This window comes from Malaclemys terrapin, chromosome 3, assembly GCF_027887155.1.
Source record: "Malaclemys terrapin pileata isolate rMalTer1 chromosome 3, rMalTer1.hap1, whole genome shotgun sequence".
Taxonomy (NCBI): Eukaryota; Metazoa; Chordata; order Testudines; family Emydidae; genus Malaclemys; species Malaclemys terrapin.
The window spans coordinates 201,324,046-201,342,480 of NC_071507.1; the positions used below are offsets into that span (position 1 = coordinate 201,324,046).

An 18,435-nucleotide genomic window follows, 5' to 3' on the forward strand; every position below is an offset into this window, starting at 1 on the left:
ACAGTAGCCTCGGATACAAATCAATGTAACCATCACCTTTCTACCTTCTGAGCCCACTTCAGGATTCTTTTACATCTGGTAACTGCAGGAGCCAGAGTTTCAGTGGTGACCTTATTACCCCTGGCCACACTCAGGATGCATAAAAATAGGGTTGCTGCCAATTTTAGCTGTTCTTCACTGGGCGAACCTGGGGCTATGATTTCCAAGCTGCCTAAGGGATCTGGAATCCTAAGTCCCATTAAAACCAATGTGATTTAGGAGCTTTCAACCTTATTTTTTCATTAGTGAAATGCCTTGTGGCACCATTGCAAAGGGTGCTAAGTACACAGGTGTGTAAGCTATTGTTGTTGGTGTCACAGCAGTGAGCCCTTATGGACACTCCTCAGGTTTCTAAGGACTGGGAGCAACAATCCAGGGCTGGGCATCTGAACCCAGACTCCTGCCTGGCAGGTCAGTGCACTAACAAATTACTAAGCCAACCCAGAGAAGACCCGAACACTTTGATGGCTGGCATCACAGCGTCTAAGAGAATTGCTGCAACCGAATCAGCTCCCAGCCCTGCCCCTCCCCCCACTCCCCTCCCAGAGCTGGGGGGAGAACCCAAGAGTCCTGGCTCCCAGCCCTGGCCCTCCACATGCTCAGTCTCTCTCCCTCAGCTCAGAGTCATTCTATGCAGCTTTCCTCAAATGAGCTGCATCTCCCGGGACACGGATATTAACCTTTCCTCAGCAGGGCTTCGGTTTGCGGTGATTAATGAAGCTTATGTTGAGAGACGCAAGAGAGAAGGAATGGTCAATTCTGGCACTAGTTTCTTTAATCGAAAACTCAGGCTACTCTGAAAAGGAAAAGCAAAGCGGAGAGCTGGCCAAGGAGAACTGAGACTGGGTTCTCTCTGACCGCTTGCTCTTACCTTATGAAAGAAGGCAGCACCAGTCAGCACCATGGACAGTTCACAAGAGTAGTTCGAGTTATAGAGCCAGGATTGATGGGGGATGTCCCACGCATGGTATCGCCCAGGGAATCCAACAATGCGGTCCCTTGCCTCTCTCCAGACTCTGCAAATGTAAAGAGAGAACTTCAGTGGAGTAAGACCACAGCATGCTCAAACTGTGAAAAGAACCACACAACGCACAACTGTAGTGTGGCTCTACCTAATAATGAAGGTATGGATGGTCAGCCAAGGATCCCCAGGCCATAAAACAACCCCACGAAATAGGCACTCGGCAAAATCCTGGCCCCACCGCAGTCAATGGCAAAACTCCAGTTAGGCCAGGAGTTCACCCATTATCCCCATTTTACAGATTCAAAAACGGATGCATCCAGAGGTTAAGGGTGGAATTTTCAAGGACAAGCAGCATCGGTCTAACCCTGCTTCCATTGGAGTCTATGGGAATTTTAGCACGGACTGCAGTGGGAGCAGAGTTATGTAATGCTGAGCGCTTTTCGGAAATCCCATCCTACGAAACACGCCCGAGATCACATAACAGGGCTGTAAACTGAATGCCAAGGCTCCTGGCTTCCAGATTCAGCTCTAAACGCTAAAGAAACTCTGGTGATACACTACACAGAGCAATCTCCGCAGACAGTGGCCCTGGCTAAAATTCCTTTTGCCCCAAGGATCTCAAAGTGCTTTACAAAGAACTTCTAACACATAATGGTACTGGCTGTACTCTGAGCTCATTCAAAACTGATCTTTCAATCACATACAAGTTTATCATCATCCAACCAACTTTTCCAAGCTCGGCCATGGATGCTCTCCAGTACCAGCAGTACTGGTACTTACAAGCTTCTCAATCCAGCCCTTTCCAAGCAGGGCAAGAGGCTGGGTTGGTTTGATTTTCCATATGGAAAGAATATTTTTTTCCACCTCGCCTAACTTGTAAATGACGCAGGAGAATTTCCAGACTTCAACACAAAAAACAACCTCCCTAAGTCCCTTCTGGACAAGAGAAAGCACGGAAAACGAAAAGCCAAATGAAATGTGCAGAAAGTTATGGGCAAGGAAAAGCCGGTTATAACAGAAATGGTTTTGTTTGCTACCAAGCCCCCACCATAACATAGATCACTCACGTCAAGATGTTTTATCAACCCAGGATGAAAAATTAAATAAAATCAACATTTCAGCTATTTTTGTTCCTAAATGTTCTCCCCTGAGAGGGTCAAGGTCACGTGTGTGTGGTTGAGGCACAAGGCTGGGAGTCCCCGGCTCTGCTACAGACCCCCTCTGTGTGAACTTGAACAGGTCACCCCAGGTCTCAGCTTCCTCATCTGTCTAGTGAGGGTAACGCTGACCTCTCTCCGAGGGGTGGGGGAAAGCTAAAGTCACTAAAAACACCAGGATATTAGCAGATGGGAGGTGCTGCACCACAGCTAAGTATTGTTATTTATCACCACAGAAACTTGAGCTTTGCCAACTCCCCACCCAGCCATGCAGGAGTGTGCACAACAGCAGGGCAGGATCTGCTCTCCACTCCTTCCCTCTGGCCATGTGGGTTCGCCAGGCAGGGGAGGAAGGGGTCTCTTCACACCCCCTTTCTCCCTTGCACAGTCATATAAGAGGGGTCATGAATGAGCCTTATGTGATTAAATGGTGACGGTCACATATGAGAAAGCAAGCACTTAATATTCCAGTCTCATTTGAACCTCTCTCCCCCCAGGAGGACTCTCTCTGGATTATTGGAAAACTGTCAGGAATAATTAAGGAAAACATCAGCGTGCGATGTCTAACCTGGGAAATAAGCCTGGCTTTATGTTGCAGGGCTGCTTGGCTCTTTTCGGGTCATTTGATCTTGTCTAGTTAACGGTTAGAGTCTAAATTACATATTTCAAACTGGAACTTGGTGCCTCTTGTCTAGGTAGAACGTGTCTCTGTTGATTGCAAAAAGGGGCTTTCCCTTCATCCTAGGAGCACAATGTGGCCACACATGTTAATTTTCTTCTGCTGTGCATTGTACAAGTGTTCCCACCCCCGCAATATTCCCTTGTCAGGATGGGAGTTACAGAGATCATTGCTGCAGGGCAATAGCAGATGTGCTAACAGAGACACTGCCAAAGCCTCGAGGGCAGTCATTACGTTTACCAGTACAGTAAGAGGCAAAGATGCTTTAATTGTAAACATTGCTAATTAAATTAATGGAAATCCAATATAACCTGGTAATGAAGACATGAATAATTAAAGCTGTCTTTCTGGTCACACTCCTTCCACCAGGCAGTTACTTTTGCAGGATTTTATTAATCCGACATGACTTAGTTTTTAATAGTTGGAGCAGGAACTATTCATGCCCTTATTAACTTATTCCAACTTCTCTACTTCTGCTTTACTGGGGTGCTTTTCCCCCAAGCAGGAGTCAAGCCCTGGAAATCAAGGATTCTTTGGCTTTAGACAACTGTCTAATATTTATTCCTTTAAGGGGTTCACTGGAGCTTAGCTTATTATATACACAATTGCCATTTGCGTGCTTCCTACTGAACACTATGTGGAGGAAGGCGCAGTCCTTAGCCCTAAGAATTTATAATCTGTGGTATCCATTGCAGTTTAGACAAGTAGTACAATTACTGGGCACTGGTTATGAGGCAATGATATCTTTTACTTTCAGCGCACACTCTCTCTCTGGTGGATTAACACCGGCAGCCTTTGCAGATGTGTGTTTTTAGGAGGGATGGGAACTATAACACCATGAACTTACATTCAAGGCTCTCAAGCATTAATCAACAAGGCTTTAATGAGGCACTGTTGTAAGGCAGATAAGCATCGTCCCTGTTTTACAGCTAGGGAAAACGAGTCATGCTGAGGGAAAGTGAGTTATCTAAGATCACACAGCAGGTCAGTGGCAGAGTTTGGAATAGAACCCAAGGATAGAGCCCTGAAACCTGACCCAAACCCGTTAGCTTCTGACTACAACTGTTGGGTCTGGGAAAGCTGGCTCTCATCCCCACATCCATGGGATCGGTGTGGCAGTGGCTGCGTGAACCCCACTCCTGCTGGCCACCGCCACCTTGCTGCGTGGCATGCACTGCGGAGTGAGTGTGCCGAGGCGTCAGCGTGCCTCTCACGCCGGAGTACAGCGGGGGGCAGTGGATGGCAGCAGCAGAGCATGCAGCCACTGCCGAGCCAACTCCAGGGCAGCAGGAAGTCAGGTAACCCCACCCCGGGCAGGAGGCGGCGGCGCTGACTCGGGTTTTGGCGGGAAAAGTCAGGGCTGGTTGGAAAACAACTCGACCCTTTCAGGTTCAGGTAGCTGGGCTTGAGTTTGGTTGGGGCCTAAAAATTAGGCCCAAACTGACCTCTACCCAGGAGGCCTGGCTCCCGATCCCCGGCTTTAATCACTCTCATGTTTCACCCCCCAAAGCGACCCTTCTAGGGTTCCTGGCACGTTGCCCTTTTACCTGCCTCCCAATCACCATGCCAACACACCCTAGGGACAGAGGAGAGCTCAACTCCTTCCCCCTGCTAGCTGACTGAGCGCTTGGATTAGTGAAGAGAGACCGCTGCCCAGCCTGCAACCCCTACTGCCCAGAGGAACCAAGAACCAAGCGAGGGACACAAGCTCGTGCAGTGGCATCATTAGCCTGCTGTGCCAGCCCCCGCCCTGGGAACACATTTCTTGGCATGTATTTACGAGCACTTTAGCTGTACAAGTTGAAGGAGCAGCCCCAGAGCCTCCCACGATGGCAGCTCAGACTCAGTTAGAACCTGCTTCCACAGCCGCTCTGACAGCCAGATTCCATCAGCGGATGGAACAGAGATTGTCCTCGCTCCCTCTCCCCAGTTCAGTGCTTCACCCCAGGCGCCTGCCTCTGCAACCAGGAAACCCTCTGCAAGTGCAGAGCGGATGGAAGTTTAGATGCTGAAGCAGGAGAGGGACGGGGACAATAACAACAACAAGCGGCTGACAGGATGTTCTGTGAAATGTAATACAGCCACAGCCAACGTGCCAGAGGCAGAAGAGATCTGCGAGGGGAGAGATTCAGGAGGACTGCCGGCAGCGCTTGGCAGGGAAGGACAATATGTCAAACTGACAATTCCACCACCACTGACAGCAGCACAAACAAGGCGACGTCACCCCCACCACCCCCATGCTTCTTCAGGCTTTCATAATTGAAGCTGCCATCCTGCAGCCGGTGGATAATCCATTCAACTGATGCATAGGCCCAGCTTCCCCATCAGCACCTACATGGAAGCGGTCCCAGAGGGACTGCCCGTCTTTATGCTGCCACCCACTACGGACCAAATTAAATAGGTGCAGCTAATGTCAACAGTAGACACACCCACACCAGCGTTCACTCTAATTTTTCCCACCCATGTGCGGAATGAATTTTGTTATGTACACCAACGTGGAGGTGATGTGTGACACATCACCTCCATATTGGTGCACATAACAAAATTCATGGGGTGGGGCCGAGGGGTTTGGAGTGTGGGAAGGGGCTCAGGGCTGGTGTAGAGGGTTGGGGTGCAGGGGTGTGAAGGCTCCAGCTGGGGGTGCGGGCTCTGGGGTGGGGCTGGGGATGAGGGTTTTGGGGTACAGGAGGGTGCTCTGGGGCTATGGCGGGGAGAGAGGACTCCCCCCAGCAGCACCTGGGCTGGGTGGGGAGAGGTGCCTCTCTCCGCTGTGGCAGCTCCAGGGCTGGGGCTGCGGGATAGGCACCTCTGGCTGCGGCAGGCCCGGGCCAGAGCTGGGTTTGGGCCGGGGGAGGTGTGCCCCACCCCTGGCTGCGGCAGGTCCAGGCCGCCCCTGCCCCGACAAGTCCGGGCTGGACAGGTTCCCTGAGCACCTGCACGGTGCTAAATAGGCTGCTGCGTGGCCGCGCAGCTTACAGGGAACTTAGCCCCACACCTGGACAGGCTAACCTCTAAGCATGGGAGGGGGAGTTTAAATCCCTTGGTCCATTCAATCCGGGAACTCTGTTGACTTTGTCAACAAGGGGGACAATTTGAGGGAGTATATGAGAGATGTGAACACTATGGCACAGTATAGACCATCAACTCACTTCACAGAGGCTGCTGACCAACCATCAGTTTGCACCAGCTTTTGTCACTTCCCACCTGAGCTGGATTTGACCCCGCAGCATAGGAGCAAAAGGCATCTACCCTGTTATCAACTCCTGAAGCACCCAAATGGAAACTTTATTGTCACAGTCAAGAACCTTAAACTTAACTCATTCAGGCACATTACGTCAGTTATTTAGAAGTATTTTAATTTAGGGGGTTTTGGTCAGGTCTAAATGCTGAACAGGTGAGGATAGCAGTAATGATGGGTAGGGCTGGTAGCACCAGATGTTTTTAAGGCTACCCAACACTTCCCATTATAAGACCCTGTTTTTAGTTGCTTATAACTTTGCCAAACTATTTGGGCTGAAACTTTCCTCCAGAACGGTTTAGACATTTCTGAGAACAGGACTAGAGAAAAATGTTATTTTGTCCACGTTAAAAAACTGCGGGGACCTTTTCTTGTGGAAAAAGCAGTATGTGATCATGTAATTATAATAATTGCACAGGAAACCTTAATTGTGGCATTTCCTGACATTTGTGTGCTTGACTTTGTAACCCTATTAAGTATCAGAGGGGTAGCCGTGTTAGTCTGGAGCTGTAAAAAGCAACAGAGAGTCTTGTGGCACCTTTAAGACTAACAGATGTATTGGAGCATTAACTTTCATGGGTGAATACGCATGCGTCTGACGAAGTGGGTATTCACCCATGAAAGCTTATGCTCCAATACATCTGTTAGTCTTAAAAGTGCCACATGACTCTCTGTAACCCTATTAAAGTTCTCTTAACATTGTTTTCCTGTCTAAGAATAAATACAGACTTTGTATTTATAGCACCTTTCAGCCAGGGATCTCCAAGCACTTTATGATTAGTCATTAACCCGCCACCTCCCTCTGAGATACGGACATATGACTGTCTCCATATTAGAGATGGGGAAACTGCCCTCAAAAAGGTGAAGCCTAACGTTTTGAAATGAGAGTGCCTGACTTTTCCAAAGCACTGAACAATTGCAATGCCCGGTGAAAGCAATGAGAGCTGCAGGTGCTCAGCATTTCTGAAAATTAGGTCCATTATTTCGGTGCCATAAATGAATTTTAAGTGTCTAACTTTAGGCACCCAAGTTTCAAAACTCTGGTCAAAGTGACCAAGGAAATCAGTAGCAGAACCAGGAATAGAATCATACTTCTCCTGACTTCAGTTCCTGGCTTTAACCACACTTCAGAGTGTGGATCTGAATGGAACATGGCTTGATTGTATACGGCCCAGTCCCCAAGACCCCAACCAACCACACACGCACAAACTTTACGCCACTCACCGGAACCCAAACATGATCTCGTCATGGCGAAGGTGGGCATCGTCGTCGATAGACAGAACGGCCTCTGTCTCGATCTCATCCCATGGCAGGAACCTGTTGTTCAGACTGTTCTTTTCTGTGCGGACAACCTAACAAACACACAACAATTATAGCTAGGCGCTTGCCAGACTGACATAACATAGCTTTAGAGATGGGGCAGGCCACTCCAGCAGCTGCAGTTAGAAGGCCATGTTTCTATACTGCCGTTAGGCCCCAGTACCTCACACAAAAAAAAAAAAAAAAAAAAAAAAAGGTTTCTGCTCCCACACTGAATTCAGTGAATTCCAGCTCCTTGAATTACAGATTCCAACCTGTCTCACTTGGCCACCGGAGTTACTCCACATCAAGGGGCACATCAGTAAATCAGATTAAACTCCCCTGAAGTCAGATGGAGCCAATATACATCAGCTGAGGTTATACGGAGCCCAACATTTTACTCATTGTTTCCTGTCAATTTCCTGATCATCTATAAAAGTAACAGAATGACTGAAATTAGAGATGAGAAAAACGTCTGCGAGGACAGCTAGGCTATACCATGGCTAGTGAAGGACTGATCTTGCAATATATTTTCCTGTGCTTTGTCCAGTCGGATCTTAAACATACTGTGGGATGAAGCATCCATCACTTCCCTGTAAGAGGATCAAATCCAATACATCTCATTTTCAGGAAGTTTCTCCACATATTCATCCTAAAATTTCCCTTTTTTATATTTATCCCATTACTCCTAGCCATACACCCCTGAAATCATATTCAATTCCTCCCGCTTCTTGGTTGATTACACTTTCAATCATGACCCCCCCTCCAAGACTCTTCGTTATTCACCCCTAGCCTAGTCAAGCTATACCTAATTCATGACCAATTCAAATATAGACCAATTCTTTTAGGTCTTTCCTCCTAGATAAATCTCTCCAGCCCTTTAATCATTTCTGTTGCTCTCTTCTAAACGATCTCCCCAGGCTTTAAAAAAAAAAAAAAAAGTCTGCAAAGAATACAGCATTGTAGCAATCAAACTCCATTAAATAAGATTACATCTGATCATATAAAAAAAACACACTGAAACCATTAACAGTGGAAAATATTTGTATCCGGGATCTGGGTGACAGCTGGTGTGATTAAAGTCCCACGTAAAGCCAGCGTTAGTGCTCTCTTTCATCAATAGCGACTGGAAAAAAAATAGAACGTCCAACAGGAATGCATTAAAATATTTCACGAAAGATCCATCAAAAGCACAAACAATTTATTGCAGAGAGTGAATAAATTACGCAACTATAAGTTGGAGTGTATCGAGGCCACAGCTGAGCAGGCAGCGTTCACACAATAGAGGGGCTGCCTATTCAATTAGTTCACATCGGAGAATACCAACCACAAACAGACACACAATATGGGAAGACGGATTTTTTCCAAGGTGGAGAAGTGACAAAATGATGATAGTATTTGTGTTTATCTCAGTCCTAGTTAAACGGATACAACAGATGAGATCACCAAGCAGTCTTCTATCAGGGGACTACATCAGACGGCAGTTTCCTACACAAATCACCGTCGAAGGGTCTGGAGGAGGGTAGTGGTTTTAGACTAAGCCAGTGAGGGTGTTCCAAGCATAGGGAGCAGCATGGAAGAAATGGACAGTTGGGTACACGAGGATGGCACGGTCACTGGTGCGGTGGCTTGGTAAGAGAAAAGAGCTGATAAGCAGGAGAGGTGGGCGGTGAAGGGCTTAGGGTTTGAACATGATGCAGTGGAAATGAGGAGCTGATTGAAGATTGCAAAAGGGGGCTGACATGGTCATAATAAAGGACAAGGAGGATACTTGGACTGGGCGTCAGCAAGGCCAGAGGGTAGGAGGCTGCCATAGTCACAGTGGGAGACCACAAGAACCGTGAGAAGAGTTTGAGCCGTGTGGTCTGGGACAAAAAGGGCAATCCTAAAAATGTTACTGAGGAAGAAGTGGTAGTGGCTGGGGTGTGCGGGGCAAGAAAGGGGGAGGAGTCAAGGATGACCACTGGGTATGGCTCTGGGTGACAGGAAGGATTGAAACATTTCCTTTGCAGCATCACTGACTGGCCCTGTAACTGTCCTGAGCAAACAATTCTGCCGCTGATGCACGAGGAGGAGAAGGGTCCAGCTCACTCTCCCTTAGCTGGGTTGGCTCTGCAGCGACAGCAGGAGCAAAAATGTATTTTAGTCACAGGAGTAAGACGACGCGACTCTCCACATGCACAAGATACCACTTGAACAGAGTCACTTCTCAGAGGAGAGCCAGCACTTTAGGCCAACAGGATGACAGGAGCAAGTGGATGTTCCAGGATGAAGCTGTCAGTTGACGCTTCCCTGCTGCTCAGTGGGTCACCTAATCACGTCAGAGCCCTTGCTTTAACGGAATTCGGCACGAAGGACTGCAGTCACCGGAAGAGACTCAATAAAATTACACGCAGAGAAAAGCCTGAGCTATGCAGTCAGTCGTTCAGAAAAATCAGATACCCGAGGGAGAGGAGTGGCTGCAGAGAAAAACCACCATTCTGTCTGTTTAATTGAGAGCTATTAACTCCCATCTCCAGCCCTATTATAATTTATCATCCGATGTATTATTCCATTTACAGGGTCACAACTTTATTATGTGAATGCTAAAAGCCTCAGTAAGCCTCCTTCCTCCTCCATGCTGCGGACTCCTTCTTCCTGTTTGCATTCTAACAGCTTCGTTTGCCTTGCACACCAGCTCTCCATGGATTGCTAAAGACTTAAGTCAGTGTCAGGATTGTGCAGCTATTGTAAAAACGGCTGGAGAGGAGGTTTTATAGTTTATAACATCGGCGAGAGCCCCTCCAGTAAATTACAGCCTTGTATTCAGTTGGGAGCTATTCATCATTCCATACGTCTATTCAACAATACAAAATGGGTTTCATTCCCTAATGGATGTCGTGCTGCATTTTTGCAATATGCATCATTTCCCCTCATCATATCTCGTAAGAAAATCCTGGCCATCGGTGACTTCTTAAAGAATATTTTCTTCCTCTCTGCAGCTTTTTACTTGCATCGACTGTGTCTAAGTAACTAACAACCCTGCCAATATAATTTTGGTGGGGAGGAGAGTGCTCTGACACACTGTCTCTCCCACATACAATGGAATTTATTATCATTATAAAGCCTGATCCCTTCAAGGCGACAGAAGACTTTTCATTGACTTTAGTGGGAATTAGACTGAGACCACAGTGAAACACTCTTTAAATTACTTAGCTCTATAGCATCAAGACTGTGTTAGGTATTTTATGGACAAGGTCTTTGCCCTGAGGAGCTTACAAGCTAAGTAGGCAATGGACAGATGAAGGGAAAAGGGAGGAAGAGCAGCATGAGGCAGAGAGAGAGAGAGAGAGAGAAGTTTCTTCTCCTTTCCATAAGCAAGCAATGGGTGGAACTTCACACTTATCAGACCTACTAACCAGAGGCTGATGTGAAAGTCAAAGGCCCTAGAAGAGGATCCAAGAGCATCCTGGTAAAAGTCTCAACACCCTTCCTCTTCCCAGCGGCTGGAAGGTGGCAGGGCTGAACTTCCGGCCAGGGCATTGCTCCAGGAGCTCATTGACGGGGCCTTTACCAAATGCAGCCACGTCCTTCCATTGCTTGGAAGGTGGGCATACATTAGATCTAGATTTTCTAGTATCCCCAATGTTAAAGGCTATTCAGATCTGGGGGTTTCGTTCCACTCAGCATCAAGACAGGGGCAAGATGCAAAGTTTGTATCCAGATCTTCTGTTCCCCAAAGTGTGAAGCTGTTGGGATCTGGGGTTTGACCCAGCTCTAAAGAATTTTTAAAACCGGTTTGAATTCGTAAGCCAGCAATTCCTTCCATGAGACTTCAGCCCTCAGGGAGAGCACTGTGTATGCTTGAAAGCGTGTCTCTCTCTCACCAACAGAAGGTGGTCCAGTAAAAGATATTACATCACCTGCCTTATCCTTATCTCTAATATACTGAGACCAACATGGCTACACCACCACTGCATATTTGCAAGAAGGCAGAGTTCAGATTGCACATTCAGCTTAAATCTTTACACTTCCTGATTTTCAAGTATTTAACTGTTCAAACAACATTGCATTAACAATGCTTTTGCATTTAATACAGGTTGTGCATATTGTTTATAATGAGGCAAAAGTTTTTATTTAGGAGTGTTTAAGATGCAAGCTGTTTGTGAATCAATACATTCTAAGGAAACGACCTGCACTGTTTATTGATTCAGCTGTTCTCCTGTAAGCTTACTGAACAGCGTAACACAAATATCACCAACTGAGAAATTGAAATGGATCCTGCCGAACATATCCGAAATTGGTAGCTTCAGTGGGATAAACAGATTAGCTTTAGTGCACTCCATTTAAATCAGAGGTTCTCAACCCGTGGCCGGTGGGCCACATGCGACCCAATTAGCACACAGCTGCAGCCCAGCTGTGTGCTAAAGACCACCAGGCCATGTGACAGGGGCGGCGTTCCCGGCTTCCTGGCCCCCTGCCCAGGGCTCTACTCCTGGCTCCGCTCGGTGGAGGGGTCTCTGGGTGGTAGGTGCTAGGCATAGAGGTCTGGGAGGGTTGGGTTGGGTTGAGGGGGAGGGCGCACTATGGTTCTCAACCTGTGGTCCAGGTAACACAATGATAAATAGGTTGAGAATCACTGATTTAAACTCTTGTTCCAGTTACAGTAAAAGGCTGCTGCCAGGGGAACGGGGGGCTCAGAGAACTGGTAAAGCAATACAAACACCTTCTAGATCCCTTGTTTTCAATGGAACTGTCCTTATTTACAGCAGTTCAGGATCTGGCCTACTGCCATCTGTTGGCCATTCAGTGGTTTGTGTGAAACGTGAGTGGGTAAATCCATTGCCTAGTGGCTAAGCATCTACATCACCAATGCACCACAGTAGCTGGAACCCTTGTGGGCAGCCTACAAGGTCCACAATGAATGCCATGGAGTTTGTCCCTCTGGAAACAGGCATGATTGGCCATGGGGGGAAGCTGGCGCTGCTGCTGCCCATGCTAAACTTGTTCTGTAATTAAACGAAGGACTTCAGTCTCCAGAGCTGATAGTCCTGCACCTTCCACCTGTCTACCTTAGAGCAAAGGCAACACTGCGTAATTAGGTTTTTTTTTTTACAATCACTCCTTCAAAGTATGTTCCTAGAAGATTAATTAAAAAATATCCCCCCCTCTCTCTCCTGCCATTCTGCATTTTCAGATGCCAAACCTCAATTTTCCCTACAATTTCAAGGGATCTGAAGTAAACTTGGTAATTTGTGTTTAGACCGGCACAGCCAAGGCTGGTAGATCTCAAATGAGACCTACCAGTTCTCTTGACATGCGGACACATGAATGGTGCAGCCAAGCAGAGCAGAATGATGGTGCCACATGCATTCATCCAAGATTCCAAATTAAACCTGCTCCCGGAGTCGTTCCCTGTGGGTCGCCTGCCTGACAAGCTGCCATTTAACAGCATTGCAGTCCATTGGGGGGGGAGGGATAGCTCAGTGGTTTGAGCATTGGCCTGCTAAACCCAGGGTTGTGAGTTCAATCCTTGAGGGGGCCACTTGGGAATCTGGGGCAAAATCAGTACTTGGTCCTGCTAGTGAAGGCAGGGGGCTGGACTCGATGACCTTTCAAGGTCCCTTCCAGTTCTAGGAGATGGGATATCTCCATTGCAGGGGGCAGAGGGATCTCTCATTAGGAGGAGGAGGGGTGGGGGGTTAGGAGTAGGCTTTGCTCACTGGGTTTGATAGAGCACAGAAAATTATTAAACCCCCAGTTTAATAACTCAACAGAGACACACAACAGCTGCCTCATCCTAGTGGCTGGGTTGCTCTTGTAGACCGTCCCTAGAGCAGTACTGGAACTTGGATGCATTCTTGGCTGTTCTGCTCTCTGGTCTTCCAGTGCCTGAGCTCGCTGGCCTTGCAGGGGACAGCACAAGATTTGTTTTTAACCCAAGTTTACCTTGACCTTGGACTAAGATGCTTCCCATCTCCTGACACCTGTAGTGATGGTTGACAGGGGGCAGCTGTTACTACTATCCTGGTAATACTAGGTTTGACTTTGAAATTATACATCGCATCCATGGGCTGGGGAAATGGACACATCATATATTATTAGATGGAAGAATAAAACCTTGGAGAAAGCTAACAGTATCTTGGGGGAAACATTTCTCCTCTAGCTCAAGTGACTAATTTGATCCAAAATGGTGTCTTTTGATTCAGGGACATTTTTTTTTAACAAATAAAGTCCCTGAATCAAATACTATCTCCTGAAAGGTTTTTACATTCCAAAGGGACTGTAAAAAGAACCCACTGAATTTGTCGGGCATGAAATGGACATTACCGGCACAAATGTACTCTGTAGATTATCGGGCCTAATGAAAAAAGAGAAGTTATTATACCAGCAAAGTAAAAAGTCAAGGTCTCTCCCTTAGATGACATTAAGTGAGATTTAGCAATTCTTCCTGGCTTAGTCCAAAGCTCAAATAAAACTAAATGCCACTTTGCCCTTCTAGATCACCTTCTACCAGGGGATCCCAAAGCACCTTCCTAATATTAATTATGTAACCCTATTCTGGGGTTTGTGTGGGCGGGTGAATAGAGGGGGCAGCCAGATAGAATGGTGCCTGGATGTCTTTATAAATACATTGACAGACAAAGACGGATGGGATGTTACAGTTGAACAAACATCATGAAGATCTGCAAAGTTCATAGATTCATGACGTTTAAGGCCAGAAAGGCCCATTAAATCATCTAGTCTGATCTCCTGTATCTCACACGCCGTTCAGTTTCACCCAGTTACCCCATACTGAGCCAACAACATGCGTTTGGCTAAAGCATCTCTTCCAGAAAGGCACCCAGTCTTGATTTGAAGACATCAAGAAATGGGAAATCCACCACATCCCTGGGTAGTTTGTGCCGATGGTTAGTCACCCTCCCTGTTAAAAATCTGTACCTAATTTCTAATTTGAATTTGTCTGGCTTCGGCTTCCAGCCATTGATTCTTGTTCTGCCATTCTCCGCTAGATTAATGAACCCTTTAGTACCCAGTATCTTCTCCCCACAAAGAAGGCTACATTTTAGTCATGGGTATTTTTAGTAAAAGTCATGGACAGGTCATGGGCAGTAATTCATGGCCCATGACCTGTCCATGACTTGTATTATATACCCCTGACTAAAACGTGAGTGCTTGGGGGCGGAGGGAGGGGCAGGGGCACTGTGGGTGCTCTGACGGGAGGGTGGCCTGGGACCCCCACTGGTGTTGGGGAGGGGGCAGCCCAGGAACCCCGCTGCTGCTGGCAGGGGAGGGCAGGAGCTGGCAGGCTGGCAAGCTCCCGGAAGCGGCCTGCATGTCCCTGCAGCCCCTAGGTGGAGGTGCGGCCAGGGAGGCTCCATGCGCTGCCCCCACCTCAAGCGCCCACTCCACAGCTCCCATTGGCTGGGAACCATGTCCAATGGGAGCTGGGGGGGCGGCGCCTGCGGGCGGAGGCAACACATGGAGCCGCCTGGTCACACTGCCACATAGGAGCCACACATACTGGCCACTTTCAGGGAGGACCCCCGAAGTAAGCGCCACCTAGAGCCCTCACCCCCCCCCCCAGAACCCCAACCCCCTGCCTAAGCCCTGAACCCCCTCCCACATCTAAACTCCTGCTGCTGCTGGGCGGGAGGGGCATGGTAGCCTGAGACTGCCCCAGCACTGGCTGGTGCGGCTGGCCCTGGGGCCACCTGAGCTGCTCAAGCAGCCCTGAGGTCAGCTGCACCTGCCGTTGCAGAAGTCCCGGAAAGTCCCGGAATCCGTGACCTCCTTGACAGATTCGCAGTCTTAAGTATAATCAAGTCACCTCTCAATCTTCTTTTTGACAAGCTAAACAGATCGAGCTCTTTAAGTCTCTCACTGTGAGGCATTTTCTCCTGCCCTCAAATCATTTTTGTGGCTCTTTTCTGCATCTTCTCCAATCTATCAACAGTGAAACACAAAGTCACCTGAGAACACAGCAAAGATCCTCATCCAACAAGGCACTTAAGCCCATGAAACCAATGGGGCTACTCACTTGCTTAAAATTAAGCTTGTGCTGAAGCACTTGGCTGGATTGTGCCCAAAGAACGTGAGCTTTGTGACAACACAATGGTTCAGTCGACTGCGACCTGTTATCTAGGGAGGGTTGAGATAAGGGGGTCATGCAGTTACCCAGTTAGTGAAAAGAAAGACGAATATGAGTTCAACAGAAGGCCAACCCCCAACAGCAACTGCTATATACGAAACATTTATCAAAGCACATGCACTGTTCTCACTATCGGTATGCAAAATGGAAAAAACATATTATATGGTGTAGTAGGTCCTAGCCGGGGCTCGACCCTTCTGGACAGGAGGGGAGCCACACCGACTCACTGCTGTGGGAACAAGTAGTCAGTTAGTCCCGGAACTCTGGCTCTTTAGTGCAGAGTCGGAGCAGCCACAGTTAAAGCTCAGGCCCTTGACTGCAGGGGCTGAGCGAGCAAAGAGTTCAAAGCCCAGGCCCTGGATCAGGGCGGGGCGAACACGGTTGGCTCAGGCCCGGGTTTGCAGGGGCTGAGCGAGGAAACAGTTCAAAGCCCCGGCCCTGGATCAGGGCGGGGCCAACACAGTTAAGCTCAGGCCCTTGTTGGCAGGGGCTGAGCGAGTAAACAGTTCAGAGCCCAGGCCCTGGATCAGGGCGGGCCAACACCGGTAAGCTCAGGCCCTTGTTTGCAGGGGCTGAGCGAGCAAATAGTTCAGAGGCCAGGCCCTGGATCAGGGCGGGCCAACACAGGTAAGCTCAGGCCCTTGTTTGCAGGGGCTGAGCGAGCAAATAGTTCAGAGGCCAGGCCCTGGATCAGGGCGGGGCCAACACAGTTAAGCTCAGGCCCTTATTTGGAGGGGCTGAGCGAGCAAATAGTTCAGAGGCCAGGCCCTGGATCAGGGCGGGCCAACACAGGTAAGCTCAGGCCCTTGTTTGCAGGGGCTGAGCGAGCAAATAGTTCAGAGGCCAGGCCCTGGATCAGGGCGGGCCAACACAGTTAGCTCAGGCCCTTGTTGCAGGGGCTGAGCGAGCAAATAGTTCAGAGGCCAGGCCCTGGATCAGGGCGGGCCAACACAGTTAGCTCAGGCCCTTGTTGCAGGGGCTGAGCGAGCAAGCAGTTCACAGCCCAGGCCCTGGATCAGGGCGGGGCAAACACAGTTAGCTCAGGCCCTTGTTGCAGGGGCTGAGCAGGCAAATAGTTCAAGGCCCAGGCTTCTGTAGCCGAGCGTTGGGTGAGGGGGAAGCCTGCCACCCGTACGGAGGGTGGCAGGGGGGAACGCAGGCCCACCCACTCCACTGCGTTCCAGCCCGGGGCCCTAACAGCGGTTGCTGCCGCTGCTGGTCAGTGGGGTATCCAGACCGCAACACACTGACATAGGCTCACATTCAGTTGCAGCCGGACCGGGGTCGGCTATCCCCGGGCCACTTCCGTGATCCCCCTCAGATCCTACCTCGCTCGTCGCGCCGGGCTCAGGCCAGTCCACCTGCATGGGCTCCTCTGGGCCGGGGCTCGGTGGCAGGTCCGGTAGCTCTGCCGGGAAGTCAGGCCAACGGTCCCCAGGCGGCTCCTCTGGGTAGCAGCAGGGGCGGAGGGGTTCGGGTCCAGTCTCACCCTCAGGGTTAGTGGGGTCCGGTTCCCAGGGGTTCTCCCAGTGGCGGGCGTGAGCGGGCTCCGGCAGCTCCTCTTCGTAGCGGGCCCGGGGTAGCTCAGGCCAGCCAGGGTCCAAGCCCCGGTCTTCAACGGTCTCCTGGGCAGGAGCTCCCGGCCGCACGTCTGCTCCCTGCGGTGGCTGGGCTCCAACTGAGCTCTGGCGGCCGGCCTTTATACTTCCTGTCCCGCCCCTTGACTTCCGGGGGGCGGGGACAGGCGGTGGTGGTCCCACCCACTCTGGTGCCGGCACGTGGGCTCCCTCTTCTGGACAGGAGGGGAGCCACACCGACTCACTACATATGGGTACGAAACTCTGCCTGACTTTTGACTTTTAGCTGCCTTTTCCATTACTTTTGTCCTTCCTCTAGGAATTTCCCTGTAATTTGCTGCTTGCAGCTTTAGTCATAAGTTATTTAGAAAAACGGTCTCTGTGTTTGGCTTTTAACATCTTTGCTGCCATTTAAATTAACCAGGGCAGTGTCCGACTGAAATCCCGGCAAACCCTGGCTCCAAACTCTTAATCCGACACAAACATTTTGCAAACTCAGTGGATGAATGCGGTTCTTGACAGTCAACTAGTTAGGATGTGTCAAACTGCTGAGACACACGTTACAAGTTTCTGGTTTCAGCGTAGCAGCCGTGTTAGTCTGTATCCTCAAAAAAAAAACAGGAGTACTTGTGGCACCTTAGAGACTAACAAATTTATTAGAGCATAAGCTTTCGTGGGCTACAGCCCACTTCTTCGGATGCATATAGAGTGAAACATATGTTGAGGAGAAATATATACAATATATAATTTTGCTGTATGTGTGTATATATTTCTCCTCAACATATGTTTCACTCTATATGCATCCGAAGAAGTGGGCTGTAGCCCACGAAAGCTTATGCTCTAATAAATTTGTTAGTCTCTAAGGTGCCACGAGTACTCCTGTTACAAGTTTCTGATCTTTTCAATGGCCAGCAGTCAGTACATGTACTTCACTCAGTAACACATAAACCCACAATGCTAAGCAAACTATTTTAATAATATGAATTTGCTTCTTCTGTCGTTCACAGATATGTTAGCCAAATGGATCTTTATAAGTGTGCACAGACGTGCCAAAGTCAAGTTAGGAATCCAGGATTTGTCTAGCGATAACACCAAATAAACCAATGCCAATCTAAATCCATGAAAATCATTGCCCTGGTGCAATTCTTCCATTGCAGTAGTGAGGTTTGACACGTGGGCTTTAAATGAAGCGTCAGGTATAATTTGACGGTGAAAACATGAAGAGTGCTGTGCCCTTGGTAAAATCCTGACAGCTCAGCATAGCGTGCTGCACTGGCTTGCCGCCAAAGAGCAAACTCTACAAGACACTGCGAGCTTCACCACTGAGCCCTTGTCTTTATTGGGGATGGGG

General features: G+C 48.8%; 1 protein-coding gene across 5 annotated transcripts in view; it reads right to left on the bottom strand.

Annotated features, from left to right (window-relative positions):
• The window catches only part of EXTL3 (exostosin like glycosyltransferase 3), a 230,400-nt gene that overhangs the window by 21,374 nt on the left and 190,591 nt on the right, over window positions 1-18,435 (bottom strand). For all 5 annotated transcript variants that reach the window (XM_054022198.1, XM_054022194.1, XM_054022195.1 and 2 more), the window contains 2 exons: window positions 7,302-7,429; window positions 911-1,055 (listed from right to left, as the gene is read on the bottom strand). In XM_054022198.1, coding sequence (XP_053878173.1) covers window positions 911-1,055; window positions 7,302-7,429 — 273 coding nt within the window. The remainder of the gene's footprint in view (window positions 1-910; window positions 1,056-7,301; window positions 7,430-18,435) is intronic.